General features: G+C 41.4%; 1 protein-coding gene across 1 annotated transcript; it reads left to right on the plus strand.

The window, feature by feature from the left end:
- Positions 1-14: 14 nt before the first annotated feature.
- On the plus strand, positions 15-3695 carry LOC111217074 (HIV Tat-specific factor 1-like). The gene is made up of 10 exons (XM_022738771.1): positions 15-185; positions 583-747; positions 1002-1236; positions 1469-1516; positions 1611-1765; positions 1937-2100; positions 2250-2346; positions 2525-2614; positions 2725-2862; positions 3291-3695. Exons 2-10 carry the CDS (start codon positions 583-585, stop codon positions 3546-3548), a joined length of 1350 nt encoding a protein of 449 aa, XP_022594492.1. The 5' UTR covers positions 15-185; the 3' UTR covers positions 3549-3695.
- Positions 3696-15396: the final 11701 nt, after the last annotated feature.

Here is a 15396-nt window from a genome sequence, read left to right on the forward strand (position 1 = left end):
TCGTCGCGGACTGGGGGTTAACGTTAGCAGGCAGTGAAATAACGCTAGTTTCAAAGTATAAACTAATTTTAAAAAGCTACAGTCTCAAAACAAAGAAAGTGCTCTGTTCCTTGCTCTTTAGACGGGGGGAATCTGTTCCCTTAACCTTCGCAGATTTTGGTTGGCCAGGACTATCCGTGTACAAGGTAACGCTAACTAGCTATGTTGGACAGTAGCATATGTGTTTATTATCCTGCTTTGGCCACAGCCAGGCGTCATTGTTGAACCACACTGCCTTTATTTCAGTTGTGTTGTCCATTAGAGGTTTTTGAGTTAACTTATTAACGCAGAGAAAAGACGGACCCCTGTTGAGCTTCTAGCTTTTCTATTCTGACTTTTGTTGATAGTAACAAAGTCATTCTAAATATAATGTGAGACTTTGACAGCTTCATATGGCAACAGCTTCTGAAATATTAAACAAGAAATGGTAAAGTAGGATATTAAATCAAAATGACTCAGGTTCATAATATAACTGCTTTGTACATGCTTTAATGTCATGGCTAGCTGACCTGGGTAATTACACATTTAACATTGTTATTGCAGATGAGTGGTGACTCAAAAGCCAACAAGGAGTTTATGGAGCAGTTGCGGATGCAGGAGCTCTACGGTCAGAGAAATGAGGATGGCTCTGACCCCTACACCTACACCGATCCAGAGGACGGGACTGTTTATGACTGGGACCATGAAAAGAAAGCCTGGTTCCCTAAAGTATGAACCTTTCTTTGCCTCTCAGTTTTTTTTTTTTGTTTTGTTTTTTTACATCATTTTTCTTTAAAGTCTCTAAATCTCTTTCAAGTCTATGGACAAATGTTATATGTATTTATTTCTGTTGAGCAGCATTTGCTTGAGATGTATCCTAATTTCATGTGTGAGCTGTAATCCAGTGCATTAACTTGGAATGCAAAAACTGGCCGGACACAGTTTCTGTGTTAATGTTAAGTAGGTTTGCATTGTTTTCATAGATAACAGAGGACTTCATCGCAGCCTACCAGGCCAACTATGGCTTCACTCAGGAGGGAGATCCAGATGCCAACAATGCAGCAGTGAGCACCACCGACCCAGCAGCCCCCAAACCAGACAGCAAGCCTTCAGAAAAGCAGAAACCAGCAGATGCCATCCAGAAGCCGAACAAAGACCAGCAGGAGACCCTAGTTAAAGAAGCCAAGCAGAAAGGGGAGAAGAGGAAAGCAGAGCAAGGTAACACAACATCCATAACCAGTGAGGAGAGAGAAAACCAGTGCAGTACAAGTAGAATTCTTGTTGTTTTTTCTTTTTTACACTCATTGGTGTAAAATCCCACCTTCCTCTCTGTCTAAAAATAGTGATTATGTTTGTTTACAGTTTAGATGTATATGTACAGTTTCTGAGTTTAACTTTGTATAAAATGCATCCTTTGATAAAGGCCTTTTCCCCTTTTTTGTCCATGTAGGATGGTTTGATATTGATGACACCAAAAACACAAACGTCTATGTGTCAGGTTGGTATCCCTACCATTTTTTTCTCATTGTCAAGGAGACAGCTGTCCAGTGAGTAGCTGACTGACTATTTTTCTCCTGGTCTCCTTTCCTCAGGTCTGCCCCTTGATATCAGCACTGAAGAGTTTGTTGAATTGATGTCCAAGTGTGGCATCGTGATGCGGGACCCCATCACCGAGGAGTACAAGGTTAAACTCTACAAGGACAAATACGGAAATCTGAAGGGAGATGGCCTCTGCTGCTATCTCAAGGTCAATTTATCCTTATGCTTGATTAATACTTTAAAAGTGTTCTCATTCTCAAAGAAATAAAGAAATAATAATTGTGGAAACTTATCCTAGAGAATAGAAGAAGACCTCCAAAACAAGATGACAGACACACAGCTGAAATTATTATTTTCTTTTTTATATTATTTTCTGCAGAAGGAGTCTGTGGCACTGGCTATGCGCCTGATTGACGAGTCAGAAGTCAGAGGTTACAGACTCCATGTGGAAGCAGCACGGTTTGAGCTAAAGGGCCAGTATGACGCGAGTAAGAAGAAGAAGAAGAGCAAAGATTATAAGAAGAAGATGCAGCAGCAACAGAAGTAAAACTTCTATTTCCTGTTCTTTTTATTTATTATATCCCACTCTGCATGCAGGTATAAACTCCACTTCCCACAATGCTGAAGTGGATTAAGAGAAGACATGTGACTGAGCATTTTTATCTTTTCCCTCTGTGTCTTTATCTGTGTAGACAGTTGGACTGGAGGCCAGAGAAGCAAGGAGACGTGAGGAAGAGGCATGAAAAAGTAGTCATCATCAGAAACATGTTTCATCCCAGTGACTTTGAGGTGTGAAGAGGAACACACATGAACATACACACACACTCTCTCTCTCTCACACACACACACACACACACACACACACACACACACACACACACACACACACACACACACACACACACACACACACACACTGTCCATTGTGAGTATTAATCTCTGTGCTTTCTGTGTTGCCTTTTTCCAGGAAGACCCACTGGTGTTGAATGAGTATCGTGAAGATCTGCGGACAGAGTGTGAGAAGTTCGGTGAGGTTAAGAAGGTCATCCTCTTTGATGTGAGTTTAACATCATTACTGCTTTTTTTCAAAGTCACAGCAGAATGAATCTGAATATTCCATCAGTGGCATCAATAAAGAGCTGGTATGTGGTTGTGTTTGTGCTGCAGAGACACCCAGACGGCGTGGCATCAGTCGCATTCAAGGAGCCCGAGCAAGCTGATGCATGCATCTCGTCATTCAATGGTCGCTGGTTTGGAGGAAGGCAGCTGTCTGCTCTGCTTTGGGATGGAACGACAGACTATCAGGTACACCAACTGCAAAATACAAGTGTCAAAAATATTTTTAGATTTTTGGAGAACTGGGGATGCTCAGCCAAGCTAATAAAGAAAGCAGAGTGATGTTGGCCACAACTTGTAGGAGAGAGATTGTATATGGTTACTATATGAGGCTGCTTGTAGCTCAAGCCTCTTGCTTTGCATTTTTTCCAACCCGTCATGTATGTACATAAACACTAAGATGTGTCTGTTAATGGGACCTCAGCAGATTTTACACATGAAGATCAGTGTCCTAATCGTGAGGAGTAATACTCAGCCTGTGGAAACATGTAAAATTTGTTCTGTGGCTCAGGAGCAACTCTTACAAGTCTGAGAAAATGTGATCGGGGTTTTCCTGGTGTTCAGGAGCTGGAGAACTCTACTTCTGGTCAGAAATGATGTTAATTCTGTCCGTGCAGGTGGAAGAGACGGCACGGGAGCGAGAGGAGCGACTGAAGGGTTGGTCTACTTTCCTGGAGGCAGGCGAGCAAGGCCAGAAGAGCAACACTGCCACCAAACCGGCAGAGATGGGCGCCGCTGCAGAACCGGCAGAGGCCTCCAACACCACGGAGCCAGAACAGCACCCTGAAACAGAACCACAATCTTCACAGCAACAGGAGCAGGATTTGGACTCTACAGACAGCAGCCTGGCAGGAAGTGATGAGGAGGAGGCCTAGACACTTACATGCACATCTTTGGTCCCCATGGCAACCAATTAGGACAATCGTGCTTGAAGGTGAACTGCTGCAAGGCTCTGTGTTGATCGGTGGAGGAGGAATTTGAGCTGTTTTGTTATGTAGAAAAATAAAATCCTGATTTTGTCTACTCTATTTTCATCATTTTGGTTCAGCTTCAGTTCTCATTACATTTATTTTTTAATACAGGTAATTTGCTCTGATTTGTTCTTTACTTCTTGGAGCATAATATTGCAGTAATATTGTTGTCTAATCTCATTTCTATTTTTGCAATCAGGCTTTTCAGTTTTTTTGATTTTCCTTTTCAAGCACTTGAACACATCATAGAAAACTCCTGAAACAAAGGTCATCAAAAAAAGTGCTCATTGTACAATTTTGTCCATGTCTGGATGCATCTGTACAAACACCCAGAATCACCCACCTTAATCATAGAGGTAATCAGCAATACTGTGTTTACAATCACGATGGCAGAGATAACGGAGCTGTTTTTAAAACATGCCCAGCTCCATTTTAGTGTTCAGTTAATGAGTCAGTTTGTCAATCGACAGAAAATCAACTGTTTTGAAAATCAAATAATAGTTTTTTTCATTGTTTTTAAGCAAAAATACCAAATATTTGCAGGTTCCAGCTTTTTAAATGTGAAGATTTGATGCTTTTCTGTCATATATGATAGTAAACTGATTATCTTTAGTATGTAGTTTTATATTTTCTTTCATTTTACAGACATGGTGATTAATTGAAAAATAATTGGCAGATCAATTGTTAACTGCAGCCCTAGTGTCTAGTACCTGGATCTCTGAGGGGGTGACCAGTATCATCTGTTAAGGGACCCAGACAAACTAGTTATAAATACTTTTTTTTGGAATGCGCCAACGTAAACTGAAAAAAAATTAAAAATAAGAGCAGTGATGTGTTGACGTTTGGATTTGTAGGGAGAAACTTTAATATTTCATATAATGTTTAAAAAAAAAACTTGAAGTGGTTATAATATGTAAGTGTAGTTGTACTTCTTGTATTTTTTATGTTTCCAGTAGAAATCATACATGTCACATGTCATGACACATGAGGAAGCCAACACTGGGTTCTCATGATGTCATCACATTCTGAACCCAGTTATGATGTCATGCAGCACTGAAGTTCTCTTGCCTTTGAATAACATTTATTCAGCATCAAAGGCAAGAGACCTTCAGTTCACACCTGACCCCTGACAGAGACGCATCTCTTCGTGGATACAGTGACCGAACGACATCAAGTACGACATTTCAACCACTAGTTACGTTATTTGAACTTCTACTACACACACTCTGACAATCCCTTGTGGATTCAAAGAAGGAAAACCAGGAGCTTGCTGCAGAAGACGCTGCTCTTATGGAGCAGCCCGCAAGCATGCAAAACGACTGGAGGAAGCGGACAGATTACACGGTGTCAATCCTCTACGGGGCTATAAACAACCTGGACACCCTGGTAAATGATTATAAGTCTGCAAAAGCCTTGGAGAAAGAGTTTAACACCAAGGAAAAGGAGCTGGAGCAAAGACTGAAAGAAAAGGATGAGGAAGTCCGCTCCCTTAAAGAAGAGCTGTTTTCATGCCAACTTGAGACAGAGAGGACCAGAAAACAGCTAACCGCAATGTGCAACCAGGTCACAGCGATGGAACGCTGCCTGCCGAAAACCATCTCACAGCTCAATGCGGCGTGGCAGAGCAAGATGACTGCCAAGGAGAAGAAGGCAGTCGCTGAACTTCAAGCGCTGCAGAAGAGCTGTGATGAAAAGGTGAAGCACATCATTCAGGACAAGAACCAAGTGATCACCAGTGCCAAAAATGAAAACATAGCACTGATGAGGAAAAACCTTGAGAACTTGGTTAACGTGAAGAACCTGACATCTGAGCTGCACCAGAGAGACACTGACTGGAGGTCAAAGGTCAAAACTCTGGAGGAGAAACTCCGATGCCAGGAGAAAGAGAAGGAGGAGCTGCAGAAATATAATGCAGACGTGCAAGAGAAGTGGCTTGCAAAGGAGGAAACCTGGATCCAAAAGACCAGCAGGATGGAGGAGGACATCCAGCGCCTGACCCAGAAAAACACTGAGCTGGAGGTATGTCACATCAGCTGATCATTTTCATTTGAATAATAACATGTTGGATTGTAAGTTGTTGTTTTTTTTTTTTCAAATTGAGCCTTTGGAACAGAAAATACTGAAACATTCTGTCTTTGTCTTTTCAGGAACTCACAAGCAAAACTGACAAGGAGGATGGAGAGATGGAAAAGGAGGAAGAGAAGGAAAACGAGGCAACAAAGAGGCTGAAGAAGGAGAGGAAGGAGCAGGAGAAGAAAGAAAAGGAGGAGAGAGAGAAGGAGAGGAGAGAGATGAAAGAGAGGAAGGAACAGGAAAAGAAAGACGAGGAGAGAGAGAAGGAGAGGAAGGAACAGGAGAAGAAAGACAAGGAGGAGAGAGAGAAGAAGGAGAGGAGAGAGATGAAGGAGCAGGAAAAGAAAGACGAGGAGAGAGAGAAGAAGGAGAGGAGAGAGATGAAGGAGAGGAAGGAGCAGGAAAAGAAAGACAAGGAGGAGAGAGAGAAGAAGGAGAGGAGAGAGATGAAGGAGAGGAAGGAGCAGGAAAAGAAAGACAAGGAGGAGAGAGAGAAGAAGGAGAGGAGAGAGATGAAGGAGAGGAAGGAGCAGGAAAAGAAAGACAAGGAGGAGAGAGAGAAGAAGGAGAGGAGAGAGATGAAGGAGAGGAAGGAGCAGGAAAAGAAAGACAAAGGGGAGAGAGAAAAGAAGGAGAGGAAAGAGAGGAAAGAGCAGGAGAAGAAAGACAAGGAGGAGAGAGAGAAGGAGAGGAGAGAGATGAAGGAGAGGAAGGAGCAGGAAAAGAGAGACAAGGAGGAGAGAGAAAAGAAGGAGAGGAAAGAGAGGAAGGAGCGGGAGAAGAAAGACAAGGAGGAGAGAGAGAAGGAGAAAGACAAGGGTTAGCTCACCCCCCCAACGCAACCCCTTTTCAAACCCCCACACCCCTTCCCTCCCCCACTCCTCTATCCCTCAACCCTGACAACTATCCCCTCATCCCAACTCCCCCCACCCTCTTACACCTTCACCCCCCAAACCCCTTCCTAACCCCCTCCCTCATCCCTTTACCCTTTACCCCCCAACCCACTTCCTAACCCCCACCCTCTTACCCCTTTACCTTCACCCCCCCCACCCTTTATAAAAAATAAAAATAATTCAGTATAAAATAATTCAGTCATATCCACCTCTTTCTGTCTTTATCAGAGACAGTGAAATTACACCTACAACAACTTGACAGCAAAGTTTTCAGATATTTAACTGTAAACTGTAGATGATCCTTCACTTTCACCTTAATACAATAAGAAGTGTTTCCAGTCTGAAAGTTTTACTGCAGCTGATATCTTCCATACAGCAGAGAAATACCACTCTCCATTGGTAACAGTTTAGCACTGCATCAAAGATCATCAGTGAAGATGAAAGATTTCATTTCATTTTTAACCTTGCCTCCAAATAATGGTTGGTGTACAAGCCCCTGAATGATGAAATGATTATTTTATGAAGCAGAACCACAACACTGAGGCGGTCGGGGAGAACATACATTAACCAGGGCTTTTTTAACAGAAAATACTAAGTTTTTTCCCCCTGTGTCTGGGTCTACAACAGAACTGAAAAACGGGTCATTTCAAGTCAGTCTGACTCATTTAACCATTTGAATGAATCTTGCTGCTGCACACTGAGTGAACATGTGCATGTGTTTGGTTGAAATACCAGCCTCGGTAGTATTGCTGCTCAGTTATTCTCGGTTAAATTTTTTTCTTGTTTTCATTGTTTTACAACATTGAAACACTGTGGAGGTTTCACACCGATCAACAGAAAGGACGTGACTACTGCTTCCACCCCTGTGTCGTTCTCTCATGTGAAAGCAGACAGTCCAAACAGTGGGGGTACTGATGACAGCAGTGACAGTGGTATACTTAATCAGTTTGTCTTCAGCACATTAGAAACCACCGGTAGCTCCCTGTTAATGACTGAATGTGAAGAGCTTTACCCTGCCTCACCACTAGAGAGCGCTGTAATCCTGCTGTTGGTGAAACTTGTTCTCATAGACAGTAGATATCACAGTTATGTCACACAAGGACCATAGCAGGCTTGTTTGAAGGCCTTTTTGAAACGTAAAATATTTTCACAGAAAACATGTTCTGCTTTCCCGGTTCCTGCCTTTATGGTCATCTGAACAGTGAATCCGCTATTACATGTTTTACATCTGGTTGAAACACACTCACGAAATATGGCTTGCAGACGGTGGTGGACAGTAACTGTACATTTACTACAGTACTGTACTCTTAAGTGATACTTTGACCATACCAATATTTATATTTTATGTAACTTTATACTTTTTTTTGTACATTACATCACAGTAATAGTTACAAGTTACTTTCCAAATTCAGATTATTCAAAATATAATCAAAAAAGAAATGACAATTATTGTACATTAAGCTACCCACAACACTGTAGTCACAATTGGCCCCTACACATTAATGCATCAATAATTAGTATAATCTGAATATATAACACATCTTATTCTGAAATGGCTCAGTATGCATGATGACTACTTTTGGTAATTTAATGTCATTTCTAATGTGCTTCAGTAAATTTTGCATGCGGGAGTTTTTCTCATTACCCTAACCCTCTCTATTGTGTTATTGCTGCTTTTATTTGATGAAAAGATCTGAGCACCACGGCTGGCAGATTATTGCCATTTCGAATGAGTTCAAGATGATTCTAATGTAAAGATAATGTAAGTTAGTGTAAGTTTCTGCTGGTCTTGCAGATCGTGTTGATCAGTATTTTATTCACTGAGAAGATAAAGTGCACAATGCACCTTCTGGGTGCATTTGTGTTTGCAGTTTTTCTGGCTGTGACTGAATGTGCTGCAGTCTTGACCAGGTCTTCCTTGTAAATGAGATCTCTAATCCCAGTGGTACTAACCTGGATAAATAAAGCCTTAAAACACCAACAAAGCATGCGATGTGCAAATGGGAGTACGTGGTACACAGACTTCAGCTGGGCCAAGAACACGATAGTTGATTTTGAACATTGTGTTCTCAGTTCTCCAATAAACTGTGACTGCAACATAGTTTAGAAGTAATGCAGCAATATTGCATGAGTCAACAAGGAGGTGCAGACAGAAAAAGATATGGGATAAGAGCAGAAACAGAGAAGGAAATGGACAGAGCATGTGAGGGGAGGGTCTGTGTTTGTGTGTGTGTTCGCTCTGTTCCCTGGAGTCCACCCTGGAGATCGCTTGGGAAAAAGACCTCTAGGTCTGTCTGAGGTCTGACTAGGAGCCAAGAAAAGCAAAACTAAAATAGAGGGGGAAGGAGAGAGAGAAAGAGAAAGAGAGAGAGATGGAAGATGGAGAGGGCGTGAGAGGAAGGAGGAGCCAAAGAGATGGAGAAAGAGTGTGGACAAAGAGCTTTGTATCTGAGTAGAAAATGTATGGAAAATAAAGACATTCACATGGTGACACACACACACACACACACACACACACACACACACACACACACACACACTGCTGATTGGAACCACATGTTGACAGATGGAGAGAATAATGGGAAACTGTGAAATGTTTGATTTGTTTTCCCTCTTTGTTGCGCTGGGATGGAGAGTGGGCGAGATGTCGGGGGTGGAAGGTGTCCGTGACGATAGATGATGATCAGCCATGGGAAATTCCAGTGAGTAGACATGTCCCTGCGCCGCATAGACAGGTCCGGTCCATTAACAGCATGCACAAGGGAGGAGGGGGGGGGGGGGGGGGGGGGGGGGGACTTCCACTGTGTGAACTAGGAACTTGAGTGGTGGGGGTGACCAAAAAGTCAGCACATAGAGTATAAACGGTGGTTGTGCCAATACTCCTGCTGACCAGTCGAGTCACTTATCTGCAGCTCTGTCTTTCCCACACACACACACACACACATAAATAACACACTTTTACTGTTCCTGTGCAACAAACCCAAAAGCATGTTTTTTTTTTTATGGCCAGATTCAATTAACTGTTTATGAGAAAGCAATGCAATACCTGCGTATTTGGCATCAGCTAGGATAAAGACATCTCAAGGACACAAACATAGCTGCTTCTGTCAAGTAAGACACACTACTTTACACACATATATAAACAGTGGGTGACATGGATTACAGTAATACCACCCTATGATGCAATTGAACAAGTTGAGCTCTGAAGAGAGCATGGGAAATTCATCTAGCAATTCATTTTCCTTTCCTTCTGGAGGCTTGTTGCAGCAGTGTGACTGATGAGACAAGACAGGCTGAAGAATAACACCTGTGCATGACAGAAAGTCTGCACTAGAAGCCAATATGTGTGTATGTGTGTTTCATAGATAGACAGAAAGGAAGTTTTGGTCACTTTCTCTTGGTCCTCCTAACAGAAAAATGCATAGAGGGAGAAGAGGGGAAGTGAGTGGGAGATAGAGAGGGAGAGAACAGAGTGAGGTGACGGGAAAGTGAGGCTGATTTGCTGCAGATGCTGCAGTCTACTTGGAAAATGACATAAGGTTGATCTTTTATGGAAATGGGTGTGTTTATGGGTTTACTGGTGTCTTCCATATTTAAAACATAGTCAGAGCAGCTGAAGGGGCTAACAGTAGCTTAATGGTGACAGAAGTGAGTCTGCAAAGTTTGTGTTGGACAAAGGGATGAGATGAATGACGAATCTAACGCTTCTGTTACTGTCAGTAACTGCTGATGAGAGGCCCTTGAGCGAGGCAGTTTCAGTCTCTTCTTTCTCATTGTTGCTTTGGTCTTGCAGAACGGTACAGAAGAGGGCACCACACACATTTTAATTTGCTTCAGTGAAATCATTTATTTTCTGCTTGGGTTTTTAAAACTATGGCTGATTTAAACATCTTCAGTTATACATCACTGCAGAGCATGATGGCATATTGATTAAACATTTTATTTCCAATGCGAAAAACTGTGCAACATCTCAGCTTCTGCATACACTGGTATACCATCATTTTCACAAAAAGTCAAGAGGTTAAGCCTTCTGTAAATGACTTATTTGGCTAAATGGAGGCAGCATAAACAAGCTGTAAACACAACACTGACAGATCTTCAAGAGTTCAGATCCAGAGCTTTTGCAAATTAGTTGTGCAGTATCTAAATGTCATTTCTAGTAGGCGGGGTTGGCAGAATTGAGTGATTACTCTGCGGGTTTGTCACTATGAGAAACCCTTTTCACATGAAAGTAGTCATGTGACCCAGTGTTAATACATTTAATATTGAGTATAGCAGCTTTAAGGTCTAAAGATAGATATAGAGTTCTTCTCATATGATCAGCTGATTAAATTAATATTTTCTGGTGTTTTCTCCAGATGTATGGAAATGTTATTAGAATGTATGTTCATGGGGAGACACATGGATAAAGTGTCTTAGCACAATTAAGAAGGGAGGAAATGCTGAAAATGAGTCAAACCTGAAACAGGGCTGCGGGAATCTTTCTGGATGTGCACATGGTGTCGACCATTTATTTCAGCCAGGACAACAGCCATGTGAATGTTGTTTGGAGTCATGACCACTTCTCTCTTTCTCTCTTTCCACGGTCTCCCATGGGAAGACTTGTGCTGTATCCTGTTTGTCTGATGGTGAGTCCTCTTTTTACACAACAACACACACAAAAACAGTGTTTTGTCACTCAGGAGGACGTTGCATTGTATGAATCCCCTGGAGATATATACCTAAAACAAAAAAAAAAAACATATCTTAACTCTAAAGTTTAATGATTTGTCCCCACAATGTGATTACCACAAGTCACATAATCTGTACATGTATGTACAATAAACACACACTCACAAGTTTTAGTAAAGCAAAAATAGTCATAGTTTATAATTTTCCTTTGGGGCAGTTCATTAGTTTTTCTTACCCCTGGTCCTAAAACATGGCCAACAGCATTCACTTACAAAATGCAGAGTCCACAAATTTAATGGGCCGTATTTTAATTAATATTTTCCTCATCAAGTCAGTATTAAATACAACCAGAGAGCTAATCCAAGAGCTGTAACCACTTGGTGTTGGATATCTGAGCACTACAACAGTGTCTCTGTTTCTCCTGTGAGTTGGAATCATAACTCTGACTCTCATTATGTCTCCTCTGCTTTAACACTACGCCTCAGGCCCTCAGTTGTTATTTTAAATCTTTGCTAATTGTCAGACTTTGGCTTGGTTCCTCTCCATCAGCTCATGAAATCCAGTTCATGGTGAGTTTTACTGGCTGGCGATATCAATGTATTGAGGGCATGCTTGTGTAAATAGAGTGAAGTCACATGCAGGGATCGTTTCCACTTTCCTTTACATGAATAATATTATTGTAAACTATCTGTGACCTAACCTTTTCTGCCATAACTTTCCTCCTGAATAGAAACACATGTGGCCGGTTTGTGGAGGGCTGGACGCCGTTCGAACACTGGGTTACTGATTGATGACATCACGGCTCCCCGGTGTGAAAGTGGCAGATTAGACTAACTCTAGGCACTTGTAAAGTTGGAGTTTGTGCTGTATTTTAGCTTCTGGTCATGAAAACAATGCCATGATTTTCTCCCATAGGAATTTATTTTTCATAACTGATAATTACAGGTTTGAGGCATTTACGTATTTATCTTCCATTGGTGATTGTTTTTGCCAACTCCATTTTTAAATTTTGGCATTTATCAGTGCTTAATTGAACTATTCACAAACTCCTACACTGTCCAAACACACAACGCCCCTTGTGTTTTTGGACAGTGTAGGAGTTTGTGAATGTATGTGTGCATGTTACGTAAAAAGGATCTATTTTCTTTAAAATGCACAGAGCATATGGGGAAATAGAGAAAACGTGTATATGTGTGTGAAGTGATGGTGGTGGTGGGAGAAGGCCTGATTTCAAGGTCGGACAGGAAATGCCTGTGCAGATGGAACAGTAATGTGGACACACTGAGAACGGTATACAGGAAACAGCCCACTCTGCAGCTGTGTGTGTGTGTGTGTGTGTGTGTGTGTGTGTGTGTGTGTGTGTGTGTGTGTGTGTGTGTGTGTATTTATATATGTGCTCAGTTTGCGCTTATATACAGAAGAGGAATTAGAGGAATGCAATAACAGTCAAGTGAACTAGGTGGCATTATACACCGCTGCTACTGAAAATGTTTATCTCTCTCATTGTCTCTTCACCTCATTTATTTATGCAAGACTGGAGGAGAACTGGCTGCTCCTCTCAGACAAATGGCATCATGGCATTTATGTTGTATAGTTTCATATTTGTGGGTTTTTTATTCCAAAATGACATATCCACCATTTGAAAAAATGAAATCCACAATCTTGCAAAAGTATTAATGGCACAAAAATTGAATAAACATTAGTACATTTCAAAGCGTAAAATGAAAACTAAAGCAGTGGTACCTGAGGGCTGAGAAAGGGTTGTAGGGAAAAAAACTACCAAACTTAACTATGTTTTTTTTTTTTTTTTTAATTTGAGGCATGCTAATGGCTTGGCTCAAGAGCAGGCAGTGTTTGTCAGTCAGTCCACCGCTTAAATCCTGACTGAGCTACCTTAGCAACTGGATGGGTTGCCATGAAATTTAAAATATAATTGATCCAGAGGATAAATCCTATTGACGTTGGTGATCCTCTGATTTTAGTGCCACCAGCAGGTCAGAGGTTTTGCTTATCTCAGCATCACTTTGGTAAACCCCTGAATGACACTTTTGTTTTTTTAATGAAATAGTGGAATTCCATGAAATCTTTAATTTCTTTAATACATTTGGTGATCCCTAATTAGGTTCACCAAGTAAAATCTATTTGTGGTTTATTGTCCTTTCATAGCTTGTAGCTTAATACAGCCTCACAGAGCTGTTAGTGTGTCTGTTGACTCTCATTTGAATAGAAACTTGATGTTATAATAGATACTTTATTCACTGGTCTGTGGTTATAATACGTCCTCTGGTAGTTGAGATTATTGATTTTTAGATCAATTTCTAAGAAGTTCAGGCTCTTTGTTCTCTTTTGCACATTGTCTTCTATAGGATCCTATTAGTTGCTCCGTGACTTTCTGTGCACCAGCATGACCCATGTGTTTCACGTACCTTCATTTGTGGCCATGTTCAGCAGCTCATAGCTGACATCCCACAGCACATTAGGTAACTGACAGACACTCAGTAATTAAGTCTTGCTGCTGCTACACTACAGTGACTCTTTGGCTTGCACTGCATATATCTAATATATTTATGTTTAGTTGACTGTCACTGTGTATATTCTGCCTGTGCTGTGGGAGCCCCAGTTGTGCAGATAATGTTAGTTGTGAATAAAAACTATAATTGTGCTCTCATCAGTTCAGATTCTGGCAAATGTTGACTCTGTAGGCATTTCTCACTCCTTCTGTGTAATAGACCCGAACCCGGGTCAGTCACGCAGGAAACCATACATCTACCCGTCGGGCAAAGGGGAATTCCCTCCTCAGTTAAAGGAGAGAAGAAATGTTTAGAGGAAAAACACATTAATGGGGTTTCACAGTTAACAGATTTTCATATAAACTGACTAAACAGTATGTTTAAACACCTAGTTCATATATCCATTTATCTGCAACACAGACACCATGTAAAGTAAAATAAAGACATTTAGACTAAATTTTTATGAGTCTGAGGAGTGATTTTAAGGATACTCTCACAGACACTCAAACCTTCCTTCACTCGGTCACTGGTTTGATTGACAGACAGACAGGTAAACCACAGGGCATACCAAGGCTGCTCAGGTGTGTGTGTGTGTGTGTGTGTGTGTGTGTGTGTGTGTGTGTGTGTGTGTGTGTGTCTGTGTGTGTGCGCGTGAGTGCGTGCGTGCGTGTGTGCATGTGTATGTATGCGTTGTAGCCTCATCACTATTCATCAGGCTCCGCTGTATTTGCGTCTCATCTGCATACTGGTCCAACAGGGAACAGATTAGCATTAGAGAGAGAGAGAGAAGGAGAACGATGGAGGGAAGTAGAATCACTTTAATTTTTAACAAGATGATATGAAGGAGACACAAAGACCCAAGTACTGCTGGTGCTGCTGCTGACGCAGCCAGAGAGAGAGACAGAGAAAAGAGANGGGGGGGGGTAAGGAGCACTGCTGGCATCAATCATAAGAGAATGAGGGTTGTGGAAATGGAAATAAACAGTGGATCTGTGTTTTCCAAATGAAAATAACATTAAAGACAGTCCTGTGTTAATGTTGCATATTGATCTCTCTGTCTCTCTGCCTCGCTCATTCACGTGTGTGTTTGTAGGAACTCAGCTGAACGTACACATCAAATGTTCATAAATAAATAAGTGGGATAAACAATGTACCACAGTCACCATGGAGTCAATATCTCATTAGTGGACTGCACACAGGCAGGCAAACACACACATAATTTATTGTAAAATGCTGTAACTCGTCATGAGTTTTATTCAGCCTTCATATTTTATCTACATACAATGGTGTAAGTAAGAAACTAAGATTTTAATGAGGTCCTTATTAAACTGCAGGTGTCTGAAATGTTTACATGTTTATGTTTATGTGCGACTAACTTACATTTTGCAGTTAAATGTAATTGCTCCCTGGATTATGGCAATGCTCGTTCAGAGCAGGAACTTCATTTTTGTGCTGCTCTACAGCTCCATGAGGGGGCCATGCTTGTGGTTTTAGTTAAATGTCAGCAAAGTAAACACCAAGATCGCCAAAATCTTTCACTAACCTTGACCCAGTGATGTGACTGCCTAAATATAACCATAAAAAAGTTAAATCATGCTTCATTTG

Source organism: Seriola dumerili, unplaced genomic scaffold (assembly GCF_002260705.1).
Source record: "Seriola dumerili isolate Sdu_G_001 unplaced genomic scaffold, Sdu_1.0 BDQW01000040.1, whole genome shotgun sequence".
NCBI lineage: Eukaryota > Metazoa > Chordata > Actinopteri > Carangiformes > Carangidae > Seriola > Seriola dumerili.

Excerpts from the sequence above, each read along its gene's own strand:
- LOC111217074 (XM_022738771.1), top strand. The coding sequence starts at position 583 with ATGAGTGGTGACTCAAAAGCCAACAAGGAGTTTATGGAGCAGTTGCGG. Across the intron at positions 1,237-1,468 it reads GAAGAGGAAAGCAGAGCAAG|GATGGTTTGATATTGATGAC; the intron begins GTAACACAACAT and ends TTGTCCATGTAG. Across the intron at positions 1,766-1,936 it reads GCCTCTGCTGCTATCTCAAG|AAGGAGTCTGTGGCACTGGC; the intron begins GTCAATTTATCC and ends TATTTTCTGCAG.